General features: G+C 45.8%; 1 protein-coding gene across 9 annotated transcripts in view; it reads right to left on the bottom strand.

Moving 5' to 3' along the window:
* LOC125031428 overlaps positions 1–17,500 on the bottom strand; it is a 154,924-nt gene that overhangs the window by 39,572 nt on the left and 97,852 nt on the right. For all 9 annotated transcript variants that reach the window (XR_007115488.1, XM_047622157.1, XM_047622158.1 and 6 more), the window contains 3 exons: positions 10,393–10,550; positions 3,524–3,693; positions 2,954–3,191 (listed from right to left, as the gene is read on the bottom strand). Coding sequence is in view for 8 of the 9 variants with exons in the window: in XM_047622157.1 (XP_047478113.1) it covers positions 2,954–3,191; positions 3,524–3,693; positions 10,393–10,550 (566 nt within the window). In the remaining variant the exon portion in view is untranslated. The remainder of the gene's footprint in view (positions 1–2,953; positions 3,192–3,523; positions 3,694–10,392; positions 10,551–17,500) is intronic.

Below are 17,500 nucleotides of genomic sequence, written 5' to 3' on the forward strand. Positions count from 1 at the left end.
TGAGGGGGTGGATGGGTGAGGGGGTGGATGGGTGAGTGGGTGGATGGGTGAGTGGGTGGATGGGTGAGTGGGTGGATGGGTGAGTGGGTGGATGGGTGAGTGGGTGGATGGGTGAGTGGGTGGATGGGTGAGTGGGTGGATGGGTGAGGGGGTGGATGGGTGAGGGGGTGGATGGGTGAGTGGGTGGATGGGTGAGGGGGTGGATGGGTGAGTGGGTGGATGGATGAGGGGGTGGATGGGTGAGGGGGTGGATGGGTGAGGGGGTGGATGGGTGAGGGGGTGGATGGGTGAGGGGGTGGATGGGTGAGGGGGTGGATGGGTGAGGGGGTGGATGGGTGAGGGGGTGGATGGGTGAGGGGGTGGATGGGTGAGGGGGTGGATGGGTGAGGGGGTGGATGGGTGAGGGGGTGGATGGGTGAGGGGGTGGATGGGTGAGGGGGTGGATGGGTGAGGGGGTGGATGGGAGAGGTGGGTGGATAGGGTGGGTGGGTGTAAGGGTGGGTGGGTGTATGGGTGGGTGGGTGGGTGAGTGGGTGGATGGGTGATGGGTGGGGTGGGTGTGTGATGGGTGAGTGGGTGGGGGTGGATGGGGGTGGATGGGTGAGTGGGGTGGATGGGTGAGTGGGTGGATGGGTGAGTGGGTGGATGGGTGAGTGGGTGGATGGGTGAGGGTGATGGGTGAGGGGTGGGGGTGGATGGGTGAGGGGTGGATGGGTGAGGGGTGGATGGTGTGATGGGGTGGATGGGTAAGGTGGATGGCGTAAGGGGTGGATGGGTGAGGTGGGTGGATGGGTGAGGGGGTGGATGGGTGAGGGGGTGGATGGGTGAGGGGGTGGATGGGTGAGGGGTGGATGGGTGAGGGGTGGATGGGTGAGGGGGTGGATGGGTGAGGGGGTGGATGGATAAGGGGGTGGATGGGTGAGGGGGTGGATGGGTGAGTGGGTGGATGGGTGAGGGGGTGGGTGGGTGAGTGGGTGGATGGGTGAGTAGGTGGATGGGTGAATGGGTGGATGGTTGAGGGAGTGGGTAGGTGAGTGGATGGGTGAGTGGGTGGGTGAGTGGGTGGGTGAGTGGGTGGGTGAGTGGGTGGGTGAGTGGGTAGGTGAGTGGGTAGGTGAGTGGATAAGTGAGCGAGTGGATTGGTGAGTGGATGGGTGAGGGAGTGTTTGGGTGAGGGAGTGGATGGGTGAGGGGGTGGATAGGTGAGTGGAGAACTGGAGGGTTGGCAAGGTGAGTGGAGAACTGGAGGGTTGGCAAGGATACAGAAGAAGGAAGGAAGGAAGGATGGATGACAACTTTGAATGGGATGGTCTGATATGGTTGGTTGGAGGGATAGGGCACGGAAAGTGGGAGTGTGGATGGGATGGATAGGACACGAAAGATGGATGTTGGATGGAGGGATAAATGACGATTTTGAATGGGAATCTTGGATGGATGGGTGGATAGGTGGAGGGGAGGGGAGGGGAGGGGAGGTGGATAAGTGGAGGGGAGGGGAGGTGGATAGGTGGAGGGGAGGGGAGGTGGATAGGTGGAGGGGAGGGGAGTTGGATAGGTGGAGGGGAGGGGAGGTGGATAGGTGGAGGGGAGGGGAGGTGGATAGGTGGAGGGGAGGGGAGGTGGATAGGTGGAGGGGAGGGGAGGTGGATAGGTGGAGGGGAGGGGAGGTGGATAGGTGGAGGGGAGGGAAGGTGGATAGGTGGAGGGGAGGGGAGGTGGATAGGTGGAGGGGAGGGGAGGTGGATAGGTGGAGGGGAGGGGAGGTGGATAGGTGAAGGGGTTGCAGGGTTGAAGGGTGGATGGATGTGAGTGGGTGGATAGTAAGGATACAGAAATGGATGATGGATGAGTGGTTGATTAGATGGGTGGCAAGAACACAGGAGGGGGGGGGGGGAGGACGGAATGGAATGGAATGAACTGAATAAATAAATGAATAAATAAATAAACAAACGAATAAATAAATGAACGAACTAGCGAACGTCCGGATAGATAGATTAACTAATAAATGCATCGATAAACGGATACACGGAAGGATTTCGAAGCAAAATAATGATTTGAAATTACAGTGAACACTTGATTAAAGAAACAAGAAGCCACAGATCGTATCAATAGGTTAAGCAATTCGAGACAACAAGACGAACAGTGAAAAAAAAATGAAAGTAAAAAAGAAAAATCTTTGAAACAACATTCAAAGATTTTTTTTTTTTTTGTCTTGGTTTTAAACTCTGTTGTGTTTGTAAATCTGTTTGTGTGTTTATTTTGTGTGTGTTTATGTTAATGTCGTGTTAATTTGTGTGCCGCTAATGACTGAATTACCATAACTGATCATATTTAAATATAGAGATAGTTGTCCGTATGCATACATTTATGCACGTATGTATGTATAACGGAGGAAGATTAAGGAGCTAGCTTAGTCAATTCATCAAAACCACCGAGAGCGAGGATCCCAGGCCACCCACGCTGCATAATATTTCATCCATGAAACGAGGAGGCAAATTCATGAAATACTGTTCTCAAAAACTGAGGAATCTGTCATGAAGAACCGAGATCTGACTGGTGAAAGTTCATAAGTTAATGAATAATGATTTCTTACACTGATGTTTTTACTATATATATATATATATACATATATATACATATATATACATATATATATACACGCATACATACATACATACATACATACATACATACATATATATATATATTGGGGAATGAGAGAGAGAGGGAGGGGGAGGGAGGGGGAGGGAGGGAGGGGATGGGAGGGGATAGGAGGGGCAAGGAGGGGGAGGGAGGGGGAAGGAGGGGGAAGGAGGGGGAAGGAGGGGGAAGGAGGGGGAGGGATGGGGAGGGATAGGGAGGGAAGGAGGGAGAAAGAGAGAGTGAAAGGAAAAGACTAACTAAGAAAGAAAGAAACAAACGAAAGCGAGCGAAATGCGCCTCCCCTTCGCCTCACCCTTTGCCGCCGATCCTGGCCGCCAGCACGGCCGAGAAGGAGTCGGAGTCGAGGGCGAGATCGCACAGCAGCGCGACTGTGTGCGTGGGGGCATGGTCGAGTCCTGCAGGAGGCCGTGAGGGGCACAGAGGCCGGCGGGACACCCCCTCCACCCCGGGCGTGCTGACATCCCAGGCGCGGACGCTGCGGATGACGGGCGTGCGGTCGCCGAGAGAAAGCTGCTTCAAGCTGATGGTCTCTGCGGGCGGGAAGTACCACTCGTGACTCACTCCCTCACGCGCGAGAAGCAAGTGCGCAGTAACGCTTCTAAATAGCAAATATTTCTGCATGAATTGAAATTACGTAAAAATAAACAATAATAAGTATAACAGATCAATAATTAAACAGCCAGGAGAAGTTCTCAAGAAAAAAAAGACATGTCCATCGACCAAGAAAAGAACAGATAATTAAATATAAATAAATACTAGATAAAAAAAAAAGATAAAAGAAAAAGTCCAGGCTCTCAAGAAATAATAAAATAATAACAAATCAAAAAAAAAAAAAAAAAAAAAACACAGAAGCAATACCCACCCAGGAAAGCAGGTTTGGCCTCAAGGAGCCTGGGATCCAAGGCAGCCTTGGCTTTGGCGAAGATGGACGACGAGGAGAAGACCCACCACCGATTCAGGAGGATGTTCAGCCATTCGCACGTCTCGTCTGCCTGCAGGGCCCGACGGCGGTGCAGGCGGAGAGACACGTATCTGGAGGCGCAGAGAGGGCGTCACGGAGGAAGCTCGAAGCGGGAATGTCGGTTGGTAGAAGGTGGGGGGGAGGGGGGAGGATGGAGAGAGATGAGGAGAAAGAGGGAAAGGGAGGGAGGGAGGGAGAAAAAGTTAAAGAGACAGAAAGAGAAAGAAAGAGAAAGTTAGTGAGAAAGAAAGAGAAAATTTAGATAGAAAAAAGAGAACGAGAAAGAGAGAGAGAATGGAGGGAAGAGAGAATGGAAACACCGAGCCAAGAAATGACAAAGGTAAGAGGTTACACCACGACATGACAGACATAACACCATGCCATCACATTCTCTACCTCCGAGAAAACACTGCTGCAGCTTATAATTTTTTTTTATTATCAGTAAAACCAGACCTCCCGTAGATAAACAAGAATTGGCGAAAGTTTCGTCCGTAGAAAGCAAAACGAGAAACAAACCATGCATTAGTTAGGGAAGCGTAAACTAGAGGGATCATGTTGATAAATGGCTTTGCAGGCAGATTACACAAACAAATAAACACGCAGGAAAGAGATGGTGCAGTCGAGGGATTTTGCAGGTCAGTGGTCATGAGACAAGCAATACGTGAATAGAGGATATGTATGTGTATAGACATACTTATAAACACTTTATATATATATATATATATATATATATATATATATATATATATATATATATATATATATATATATATATAATATATATATATATATATATATATATATATATATATATATATATATATAGTATATATATATATATGTATGTGTATTATATATGTGAATGTACATGTGAATGTACATGTGAATGTACATGTGACTGTACATGTGTGTGTGTGTGTGTGTGTGTGTGTGTGTGTGTGTGTGTGTGTGTGTGTACGTGTGTGTGTGTACGTGTGTGTGTACGTGTGTGTGTGTGTGTGTGTGTGTGTGTGTGTGTGTGTGTGTGTGTGTGTGTGTGTGTGTGTGTGTGTGTGTGTGTGTGTGTGTGTGTGTGTGTGTGTGTGTGTGTGTGTGTGTGTGTGTGTGTGTGTGTGTGTGTGTGTGTGTGTGTGTGTGTGTCTCTCGCTTGTATGATTTTACGACCTTCAAACTGTTTAGTCTCTCTCGCTCTCTCGCCCTCTCTCTCGCTCTCTCGCTCTCTCGCTCTCTCGCCCTCTCTCTCGCTCTCTCGCCCCTCTCTCTCGCTCTCTCGCCCTCTCTCTCGCTCTCTCGCCCTCTCTCTCGCTCTCTCGCCCTCTCTCTCGCCCTCTCTCTCGCTCTCTCGCCCTCTCTCTCGCTCTCTCGCCCTCTCTCTCGCTCTCTCGCCCTCTCTCTCGCTCTCTCGCCCTCTCTCTCGCTCTCTCGCCCTCTCTCTCGCTCTCTCGCCCTCTCTCTCGCCCTCTCTCTCGCTCTCTCGCCCTCTCTCTCGCTCTCTCGCCCTCTCTCTCGCTCTCTCGCCCTCTCTCTCGCTCTCTCGCCCTCTCTCTCGCTCTCTCGCTCTCTCGCCCTCTCTCTCGCTCTCTCGCTATCTCGCCCTCTCTCTCGCTCTCTCGCTATCTCGCCCTCTCTCTCGCTCTCTCGCCCCTCTCTCTCGCTCTCTCGTCCTCTCTCTCGCTCTCTCGCCCTCTCTCTCGCTCTCTCGCCCTCTCTCTCGCTCTCTCGCCCTCTCTCTCGCTCTCTCGCCCTCTCTCTCGCTCTCTCGCCCTCTCTCTCGCTCTCTCGCCCTCTCTCTCGCTCTCTCGCCCTCTCTCTCGCTCTCTCGCCCTCTCTCTCGCTCTCTCGCCCTCTCTCTCGCTCTCTCGCCCCTCTCTCTCGCTCTCTCGCCCTCTCTCTCGCTCTCTCGCTCCTCTCTCTCGCTCTCTCGCCCTCTCTCTCGCTCTCTCGCCCTCTCTCTCGCTCTCTCGCCCTCTCTCTCGCTCTCTCGCCCTCTCTCTCGCTCTCTCGCCCTCTCTCTCGCTCTCTCGCCCTCTCTCTCGCTCTCTCGCCCTCTCTCTCGCTCTCTCGCCCTCTCTCTCGCTCTCTCGCCCTCTCTCTCGCTCTCTCGCCCTCTCTCTCGCTCTCTCGCCCTCTCTCTCGCTCTCTCGCCCTCTCTCTCGCTCTCTCGCCCTCTCTCTCGCTCTCTCGCCCTCTCTCTCGCTCTCTCGCCCTCTCTCTCGCTCTCTCGCCCTCTCTCTCGCTCTCTCGCCCTCTCTCTCGCTCTCTCGCCCTCTCTCTCGCTCTCTCGCCCTCTCTCTCGCTCTCTCGCCCTCTCTCTCGCTCTCTCGCCCTCTCTCTCGCTCTCTCGCCCTCTCTCTCGCTCTCTCGCCCCTCTCTCTCGCTCTCTCGCCCTCTCTCTCGCTCTCTCGCCCTCTCTCTCGCTCTCTCGCCCTCTCTCTCGCTCTCTCGCCCTCTCTCTCGCTCTCTCGCCCTCTCTCTCGCTCTCTCGCCCTCTCTCTCGCTCTCTCGCCCTCTCTCTCGCTCTCTCGCCCTCTCTCTCGCTCTCTCGCCCTCTCTCTCGCTCTCTCGCCCTCTCTCTCGCTCTCTCGCCCTCTCTCTCGCTCTCTCGCCCTCTCTCTCGCTCTCTCGCCCTCTCTCTCGCTCTCTTTCCCTCTCTCTCGCTCTCTTTCCCTCTCTCTCGCTCTCTTTCCCTCTCTCTCGCTCTCTCTTCTCCCTCCTCTCTCGCCCTCTCTCTTCCCTCTCTCTCGCCTCTCTTCCCTCTCTCTCGCCCTCTCTCTCCCTCTCTCTCGCTCTCTCTCCCTCTCTCTCGCCCTCTCTCTCTCGCTCTCTCTCCCTCTCTCTCTCGCTCTCTTTCCCTCTCTCTCGCTCTCTTTCCCTCTCTCTCGCTCTCTTTCCCTCTCTCTCGCTCTCTTTCCCTCTCTCTCGCTCTCTTTCCCTCTCTCTCGCTCTCTTTCCCTCTCTCTCGCTCTCTTTCCCTCTCTCTCGCTCTCTTTCCCTCTCTCTCGCTCTCTTTCCCTCTCTCTCGCTCTCTTTCCCTCTCTCTCGCTCTCTTTCCCTCTCTCTCGCTCTCTTTCCCTCTCTCTCGCTCTCTTTCCCTCTCTCTCGCTCTCTTTCCCTCTCTCTCGCTCTCTTTCCCTCTCTCTCGCTCTCTCGCTCTCTTTCCCTCTCTCTCGCTCTCTTTCCCTCTCTCTCGCTCTCTTTCCCTCTCTCTCGCTCTCTTTCCCTCTCTCTCGCTCTCTTTCCCTCTCTCTCGCTCTCTTTCCCTCTCTCTCGCTCTCTTTCCCTCTCTCTCGCTCTCTTTCCCTCTCTCTCGCTCTCTTTCCCTCTCTCTCGCTCTCTTTCCCTCTCTCTCGCTCTCTTTCCCTCTCTCTCGCTCTCTTTCCCTCTCTCTCGCTCTCTTTCCCTCTCTCTCGCTCTCTTTCCCTCTCTCTCGCTCTCTTTCCCTCTCTCTCGCTCTCTTTCCCTCTCTCTCGCTCTCTTTCCCTCTCTCTCGCTCTCTTTCCCTCTCTCTCGCTCTCTTTCCCTCTCTCTCGCTCTAATTCCCTCTCTCTCGCTCTCTTTCCCTCTCTCTCGCTCTCTTTCCCTCTCTCTCGCTCTCTTTCCCTCTCTCTCGCTCTCTTTCCCTCTCTCTCGCTCTCTTTCCCTCTCTCTCGCTCTCTTTCCCTCTCTCTCGCTCTCTTTCCCTCTCTCTCGCTCTCTTTCCCTCTCTCTCGCTCTAATTCCCTCTCTCTCGCTCTCTTTCCCTCTCTCTCGCTCTCTTTCCCTCTCTCTCGCTCTCATTCCCTCTCTCTCGCTCTAATTCCCTCTCTCTCGCTCTCTTTCCCTCTCTCTCGCTCTCTTTCCCTCTCTCTCGCTCTCTTTTCCTCTCTCTCGCTCTCTTTCCCTCTCTCTCGCTCTCTTTCCCTCTCTCTCGCTCTCTTTCCCTCTCTCTCGCTCTCGCTCTCCCACTCCCTCTCTCTCGCTCTCCCTCGCTCTCTGGTAATATTGCGAGGAATCATGCACCTGAGAAACCAAGCATCATATGTACCTTAATATTCAACTGGAATTATATATCACAACTTGAACAATAATATCTTACGAAAATAATATACTATATACCACACATGCAATATCTATACTATAGAAATGATATACAAATGGTACAAATGCCAAAATATTCAGATAATAAAATGTATACTACAATACACCATAACAATAAAATATACTACGGTACATACCACAGAAACAACACACACACACACACACACACACACACACACATTTTCCCGTCTATCAAAAAAAGAAAAAAAAAAGAAAAAGAAAAAAAGAGAACGGTTCAAGGGAGGCTTAGGATAACAGCGAACAGAGGCAAGTGACGGTGAGTGTAAAGGTGAGAGAACACTTATCTCAGACTAGGGGAAAAGGGCACGACCTATGAAGTTCAAAGGTAGATGGCTTGGAAGACACGTAGATGAAGGATGAAGAAGACACGTAGATGAAGGATGAAGAAAAAACGTTGAATGAAAAGGAGAGGGAGGGAGGGAGGGAAAGCGAGAGAGAGAGAGAGAGAGAGAGAGAGAGAGAGAGAGAGAGAGAGAGAGAGAGAGAGAGAGAGAGAGAGAGAGAGAGAGAGAGAGAAGATAGAGAGAGAAAGAGAGAGAGAGAAAGATAGAGAGAGAAAGAGAGAGAGAGAAGAAAGAGAAGAGATGAGGAAGATGAGAGAGAGAGAAAGAGGAGAGGGAAGAGAGAAAGAGAGAGAGAGAGAGAAGAGAGGAGAGAAAGATGGAGAGATGGGAAAGAGAGAGAGAGAGGAAAAGAGAGAGAAAGAGGAAGGAGAGAGAGGTGATGAGAGAGAGAGGGAGAGAGGAATTGAGAGGAGAGAGAGGAGAGAGAGAGGAGATGAGAGGGAGAGAGAGAGAGAGAGAGACCCATTCAATACAAACGATAAACAGATAGATATAAAAGCTTCATCTCGGAAAACAAAAACAAAAACAAAAACAAAAAAACAAAACAGTAAAATAGAGATTTACGTCCCACATCCTGGGTGTGGGATGTAGGTCAACTCGGTAAAGGCGTGGATAATGACAGGCAAGGGAGCAAGAGACCGGAGATGGCGTAGGCCGACGGATGTTATACAGCAGTGTGAGATTTATATATGACACGACAGCATATAAAAAAAAAAAAAAAAAAAAAAAAAAAAAAAAAAAAAAAAAAAAAAAAAAAAAAAAAAAAAAAAAAAAAAAAAAAAAAAAAAAAAAAAAAAAAAAAAAAAAAAAAAAAAAAAAAAAAAAAAAAAAAAAAAAAAAAAAAAAAAAAAAAAAAAAAAAAAAAAAAAAAAAAAAAAAAAAAAAAAAAAAAAAAAAAAAAAAAAAAAAAAAAAAAAAAAAAAAAAAAAAAAAAAAAAAAAAAAAAAAAAAAAAAAAAAAAAAAAAAAAAAAAAAAAAAAAAAAAAAAAAAAAAAAAAAAAAAAAAAAAAAAAAAAAAAAAAAAAAAAAAAAAAAAAAAAAAAAAAAAAAAAAAAAAAAAAAAAAAAAAAAAAAAAAAAAAAAAAAAAAAAAAAAAAAAAAAAAAAAAAAAAAAAAAAAAAAAAAAAAAAAAAAAAAAAAAAAAAAAAAAAAAAAAAAAAAAAAAAAAAAAAAAAAAAAAAAAAAAAAAAAAAAAAAAAAAAAAAAAAAAAAAAAAAAAAAAAAAAAAAAAAAGGGGGGGGGGGGGGGGGGGGGGGGGGGGGGGGGGGGGGGGGGGGGGGGGGGGGGGGGGGGGGGGGGGGGGGGGGGGGGGGGGGGGGGGGGGGGGGGGGGGGGGGGGGGGGGGGGGGGGGGGGGGGGGGGGGGGGGGGGGGGGGGGGGGGGGGGGGGGGGGGGGGGGGGGGGGGGGGGGGGGGGGGGGGGGGGGGGGGGGGGGGGGGGGGGGGGGGGGGGGGGGGGGGGGGGGGGGGGGGGGGGGGGGGGGGGGGGGGGGGGGGGGGGGGGGGGGGGGGGGGGGGGGGGGGGGGGGGGGGGAGGTGGTTGGGGATTTTTATTATATATAAATTTGAAAAAGTTTTTTTTTATTTATTATTTTATTTTTTGTTACAATTGCGGGGTTTTAATTAACTTTATTAAATCGTAAAGAATATTAACCCAAAGAATATAATTTCTTATTTCCGTTGTTTAATTTAAATTTTTATTTATAAATAATTTTTTTTAAACTTAGGCTTCGGTTATTTTGAGGTTTATTATTTTATTCTTTTAAGAAATATAATACCTGTGATATAATAGAGAAGTAAAATCGGATAACAAGAGGAAATAAGATTCAGTGGGATACGTGCTCTAAACATTAAAGACATACTGAACAACATGCAGAATTAATAACAATACTAATAACACTGACTATAACAATAATAGTAATAACAATAACATCAACAATGTTAATGATAATCATAACTAATAATAATAAACATAATAAGAAACAATGCTGATGAAAAATAATAAGAATTATACAAAATAATGGAAAGAGAATAATGGGCGGGCAATTTAAAAGAAAAAATAGGGGATTTTCGATAACAATAATAATCATACAAAAACAATTACAATAATAAAAGCATAACAGTGATAATAATAGAAAAATAACAATAATGATGATTACGACGATAATAATAATAAAAAAAATAACGATAATACAATAATGATAACAAAATAAAGTAAACGTCATCTTTATATTGACAATGACAATAATAATAATGACAACAATAATTATAACAATGAAAAAAAATCTGAAATGAGCCTTGGGGAACAGATACCCAAAGACAATCTTACCTGCTGGCATCCTCAGCTACCCTCTCTAAGCTGCCTCTCACAACCGCCCAGGTGATGCCCACGGACACTAGCAGCCACGCCCACGATGCCCCACACGCCCCCAGTGTCCATGTCAACACGACGATACCCAAGAGTAACACCAAGACTCCACCCATCGACTGTAAGAAAGAAAACGGATCCAGGTTAAGTCTACGGGCGCGCCACCCGCGTTTCACTATCTTTTCGTGTTTGCTGGTGTGGGTCAAAAGTCTGTATTTCGTAGCAGATTTGCTATGTACTGATAGGTAATGATACATGCAGACCTGTGACTACTCCCAACTATGCTTGAGAGGGAAGACAGGGTTGTAAAGAGAGTAAAATACTATCTATTCAGTGTTCTTAGTTTAGTTATAAGTTTAACTATCTCATAGTTAATCATAAATAGCTAAAAAAAACTAACACACAGGATTCTTGAAACCTGAATCCTTCTATCTCTAATACATACAATAGGCTAAAATAAAATCAGCAAAAAAAAAAAAACTTTTCTTTAGATCGTTAAGACAGCGAGATCCCCCCCCCCCCCCCCTTCGATCCCCACGGAATAAAGTAAGACAAAGAATGAGGAATAAATAAAGGAAGCAAGCCAGGGAAAAAAACACAGTAGCTTTTACTCTTGTCATCCCGGATATGAACTTCTCTTGCAGCTGTCATGGCGTGCAAGGCATCATGACAGCATGCCAGCGCCTGTCACAACCCAAGAGGAAAATAACACGCCGGACTTAGCTCACGGAAGCGCAGCACTTGAGAGCAATCTCTTAGCTCGGGAATCAACGCTGTTAACATCTATAAGTCTAAGTCAGTCTAAGTTAGACACAAGACATTCATAAGTCAATCTAAGTCAATCATAAGTCAGTCACAGATCTGTTATGTTACTTATGTTAGTCAATCATAAGTCAGTCTAATTCAGCCATGAGTGTCTATGTCAGTCATACATCAATCTAAGTCAGACATAAGTTAGTCCAAGTCAATCAAAGATAAGTGTAAGTCCGTCAAATGCATCTCTTACTCTGCGAAGAAATCCATTCTCATTCACGCCTTTTCTAAGTAAGTCACAAGTCAGTCCAAGACAATCGTAAGTCAGCCTAAATCAGTTAATCGAAGTCTGGCATAAGTCAGTACAGACCAAACCCGAGTCCATCCAGGGCAGTCATCAGTCAATAAAGTCAACCACGCTTCAAGCTCAGTCAGTCTCTTCCATATCATTGGCGAGGGTGACGTGGGAGACACCCATTGATCATAATATTCCCCGGCTGTGACTCTGTACACATGCGCTCGCCGTGTCACTGGACGTTCCCGTGTCTCTGAGATGCTTGGAAGGATGAGGCCTTTCATGGAAAAAAAGTGTGTGCGGGGGGGGGGGGGGAGGAGGGGGGAGGAGGAGGAGGGGGGGGAGGAGGAGGGGGAGGAGGAGGGGGAGTAGGAGAAGGGGGAGGAAGGAGGAGGAGGAGGAGGTGAAGGAGGAGAAGGAGGAGAAGGAGGAGAAGGAGGAGAAGGAGGAGAAGGAGGAGAATGAGGAGAATGAGGAGGAGGAGAAGGAGGAGGAGGAGGAGGAGAAGGAGGAGGAGGAGGAGGAGAAGGAGAAGGAGGAGGAGGAGAAGGAAGAGGAGGAGGAGGAGGAGGAGGAGGAGGAGGAGGAGGAAGAGGAGGAGGAGAAGGAAGAGGAGAAGGAGGAGAAGGAGGAGAAGGAGGAGAAGGAGGAGAAGAAGGAGAAGGAGGAGGAGGAGGAGAAGGAGGAGAAGGAGGAGGAGGAGGAGAAGGAGGAGGAGGAGGAGGAGGAGGAGGAGGAGGTATATATATATATATATATATATATATATATATATATATGTATAAGCATATGTGTATATATGTGTGTTATATATATATATATATATATATATATATATATATATAATATATACACACAGATGGGCAAGGACTGCTGAAAGAATTGAGCCATATCGTTTACGGAAACCCGCGAAGCTGACTATTACCGGAACTTCGTGGGAAATCATGTAGTTTGGCTTCGCAATGCAGATGGCATCCTCCCTGTAGTGCCGACCAGGTCAAACCTACAAGAGCTCCTCCACAGACTACAGTGCACCCCTCCATAAAGTTCACCATACAAAAAGAGAGACATTAACAGCTTTCTTTCCTCGAAACCGTAATCCATAGGAGACCTGCGGCCCGGTGTTCTCGATGTAAAAAAACACACACAAATAAAGATGATTTTGCACACTATTTCTTTGCCCATAACAATAGAACTAAAGAAGGCGTGGTCATTGTTTTCTTCCTCAGAGCCCGTAGTTCCCGGAGGAGGAAATATAACACGTCAGTAACACCTTCCAACAGCCTCCGTTACCCTTACGCCTTGCTCACACACCTCCGACGCAAGGCAGAAAAGATTCTGACTCGATCAAGAGGGGACGCCACACAAAACAAGACACACAGAATTATCATCCCACACTCGAAGTTGAAAGAACACCTAAAAGTCCTGTTGGGCCCCACAAAGAAGATAACTACCACTTCTGATAAGAAGATCGGAGATGTCATAAGGAAAAAGAGGTCAGACCACAGCAGACCTCTTAGCCAGGTGTACACACAACTGTACAGCATACCTTGCGGTGGCTGTGATAAAGTATACATAGGTGAGGCAGGACGAGGCCTCCACGAACAACGAATCGACCAACTCCGCAGCGCCCTCCGACGACATGACACGAGGAGCGCCTTCTTTGTTCACGTCGACACCGACGGCCATCTCCCTAAGTGGTCCCAGGCCTCCATCATAAAACAAGGCCTGCTCTCACGGCAAAGGAAGATGGTAGAAGCGGCGTTCATTCATCCAACCAACAACTTCAACACGAATCGTTGCATGCCTAATTACCGACGTGACCTGACCGTTCAGTACATGTATATACAACTATGTCTTGTCTTATATGCCCTGATGAAGCAGAAAAGCGAAAAGGCCTTCGACATATTCGTGAGTTTTCCTATACTTTCCTTCGATGTTCTATTTGCAATTTGTTTGACATGAATTCCACACAATATGTGTATGTATGGCCTGAATGTATGTATGGCCTATATGTATGTATGCATGTATGTATGACCTGTATACCTGTATATATGTATGTATGTATGCCCTGTATGCATGTATGTATGCCCTGTATGTATGTATGTATGTATGCCCTGTATGTATGTATGTATGTATGCCCTGTATGTATGTATGAATGTATGCCCTGTATGTATGTATGAATGTATGCCCTGTATGTATGTATGTATATATGTATGCCCTGTATGTATGTATGTATGTATGTATGCCCTGTATGTATGTATGCTCTGTATGTATGCATGTATGTATGCCATGTATGCATGTATGTATGCCCTGTATGTATGTATGTATGTATGCCCTGTATGCATGTATGTATGCCCTGTATGCATGTATGTATGAATGCCATGTATATATGTATGCATACATGTTTGCATATAACGTGTATGTAGGCATGCATTCATGTATGCACGCATATATGTATGTATGTATATATGTACGTCCGTATATATAATATATATATATATATACATATATGTATACATGTATATAATATACGTACGTACGTACGTATGTATGTGCGTGTCTAAACGACAAATGGAACTTTTGCAATCACTCGTCCTCAGCACACGTGGGGCACCCCCCCCCCCCCCATCGAGAACCAACCCCCGCCTCCCCCATTCACCCCCCATCCATCCCCCCATCCATCCACATCACCAAGTTTCCTCCACTCACCTCCGCTGATTCACTCTGGGCGACGACCTCCGCGCCACTCGCACCGGACGCCAAATTCTCCTGCCCCTTTCTGTCCCTACTCGTCACTGTTATCTTGACCATCGTCCTCCCTCTTCTGTCTTGCTCCCGTCTCACTCCGTCTCACTCCATCTCACTACCATGCCCCTATGTTCCGTCGGGCTCTCACTCCCTTATCTTCGTCTGGCTTCCGCTCTCTATTCACTCCCTCGTCCCAAACTCCGTCGGATTTTTCACTCCCTCGCCTGGGCTTTCACTCCCTCGCCTGGGCTTTCACTCCCTCGCCTGGGCTTTCACTCCCTCGCCTGGGCTTTTACTCCCTCATCCCTTTCTTCGCCTGGCTCTCACTCCCTCGTCCCTTTTCTTCGCCTGGCTCTCACTCCCTCTCCACTCCCTCTCACTCCCTCATCCCAATCTCCGCCGGGCTTCCCTCCTCTCCCAAACCCGGCCGGCTTTTGCGCGACGGGAAGAACCTAACGCCTCGAGGTGTTTTGCGCGCACTTCCGCAGCGACCGTTCCGCGCCACGACTCTTTAACATATGGGAGACCTTCCCTCCGTACGGAAATTTATCGCCCGAGGTTGCAACGTGAAGGAGATGGATCGTTGCAAAAAAAAAAAAATAATAAAAAATAAAAATAATAATAATAAAAATACTTTAAAGAATCATAACGCAGGGATTCTCATCTGCAAGCAAATGTGAAGGTTTATGTGCACTTTTATCCACTGCTCTCTCTCGTCGCAACACACACGGGAACTCATACATAAATTCATCTTTGGCTACGGAATAAATCGTGCTTGTGCATATGGCTACACGGAGACGATGCACTGCGCAACAATCCCGTAAAAAAAATAAAGTAAAAAAAAAAAAAAAAAACTACATAAGAAGGAACTTACGTATAATATAAGAAAAAAACGAAAACAAAATATATAATCAGGAACTTGACCCCGGAACAGCATGAGAAGCCCCGTCATGCTAGATTGAATGTCGGAAGCCCCAACGAGAAGGCCAACTCTCATCCACGAACAGCCCGGCCACATCGCCCGGAAATGGAAAAGGGTTTTGCATCCTCATTCCGAAAATGAACCAATATGTGTCCGCAGCGTGCATTTACAAGCTTTCCTCTCTCTCCTCCTTCCCACTTTCCTCCATCCGTCGTATGAGTTTGCGAGGTTTAAAGGAGCTGTGACTGACACCACCTCACCCTTCTGAATCAAGTTGAAAGCGTCTTGGGAAGGGATTTTCTGCGCTTCTTGTGGATTCCATTAAGGTTGAAAACTTTTAGTATTTTTTTTATAATATTTACATCGACAGAGTACGTCTTCGCGGGCGTCCACACAACTTTAAATATTTACTTTTTTTCGTCTTGTTTTCCATCTAAATTATCACTAATATTTTACGACAATATTTTTTTTCTTCTATTCATTCCTTTTTCTTCTCTCTCTCTCTCTCTCTCTCTCTCTCTCTCTCTCTCTCTCTCTCTCTCTCTCTCTCTCTCTCTCTCTCTCTCTCTCTCTCTCTCATTCTTACTCGTCCTTATATCTTCAGTCTTCCTTCAAAAACGAATACATAACTAAAACAAAACACGACTTTAATATCCCAAGCCTAACAAGATTCCCCCCACCACCCCACCCCCAAGCACTCGATACATACTCGCGCCTCTCGCCAACTGCCTACGCAGCGGAGAAAATGCCAACAGAAAGTCGCTATTTCCTTTTATTCAAGAGTCCAATAATCTCCCGGTAACCTCACCCTTCACCCTCTCGTCCTCCTTTTTCACTGCCGATTAAACTTTAAATTACCTTTAACCCAAGTTCACTGACGCATCACGGAGAGCTTCTCCGGGTCCTGGCTTCACTTAGTCAGCCACTTGATCCCGGGGTAAGGGGCAGGCGGGGTCCGGGGGGCGTGCGCTTGGGTTTCCCGTCTTGCTTTTATTCATGCATTCATTCGTTCACTTATTCATTTACTCATTTACGTATTTATATATTTATCTATCTATGTTTATCTATCGATTTATCTTTCTCTGTTTATTTATCTATTTATCTTTCTATGTTTATTTATCGATTTATCTTTCTATGTTTATTTATCGATTTATCTTTCTATGTTTATTTATCGATTTATCTTTCTATGTTTATTTATCGATTTATCTTTCTATGTTTATTTATCGATTTATCTTTCTATGTTTATTTATCGATTTATCTTTCTATGTTTATTTATCGATTTATCTACCTATATATCTATCTATTTATCTAGCTATATATCTATCTATTTATCTATCTATATATCTATCTGTTTATCTATGTTTATTTATCTATTTAGCTATATGTATCTATCTATTTATCTTTCTATGTTTATTTATCTATTTATCTATTTGCTCCTTTACTTACCTACCTGTTTATTTACTTATTTACTTATTTATTTACTTATTCATTTAGTCATTTTTAATTATTTGTTTAGTTTTTTTCTTTTCTACGCAGGGAATCCATGATTATTTTTAACTGAGGGCATTCATTTTTGTTCTGTTTTAAGTGACAAGTATATGCCGAAAATACAGTTCTTAATTTGATAATCACTTATATCATATTAAATTATACCAACATAGTAATCATCAAATTAAGAATTTCATTTTAATATTATTATATTAAATTATACTAACATACTATCAAATTGATGATTAATATACCGAAGCTTTATAAATAATAATGTGCTATTTCCTCAAAATTCTGCACTAAGCCCACGAAAATGTTTTTCATTTCAAATACACACGCCAAAAAAAATCAAAGTATTACTGATGTTTTGAAGATTAACGAGTTAGTTTCCTTTAAACACATTCTGTAATAATCCAGCAAATGAGATAATTTTTCATTAATTGAAAATAAAAAAAAAAAAACTTTTACCGTCAAGGATACATAACCGCATATTCATATCGCGTTTAACCCTTCACTTAACGAAATTACACACGTAGGAAAAAGTACGAACGAGAATGAATAACATCACACTCTAACAAAAAGTCAGAGGTCACATCATCATCATCAAAACCTGATGACGATATATTATGAAATTACGTTTCCTGCATTGTGGAATCACTCACTCTCCTTCATTCTCCTCATTCCTCCTTCATAAACATTTTGACTACGTTTGTCGCCATGAATATATCCCTTAAAATATTCTAAAATTCACCCCACTTACTTTGCATAGCTGAATTAGTTATTGTATTCATTATCCGCATTCCTCATTCATAAACCTGACTGCATTTGTCGCAATGAATATACACCTTAAATTATTCTAA

Source organism: Penaeus chinensis, chromosome 13 (genome assembly GCF_019202785.1).
Source record: "Penaeus chinensis breed Huanghai No. 1 chromosome 13, ASM1920278v2, whole genome shotgun sequence".
Classification (NCBI taxonomy): Eukaryota; Metazoa; Arthropoda; class Malacostraca; order Decapoda; family Penaeidae; genus Penaeus; species Penaeus chinensis.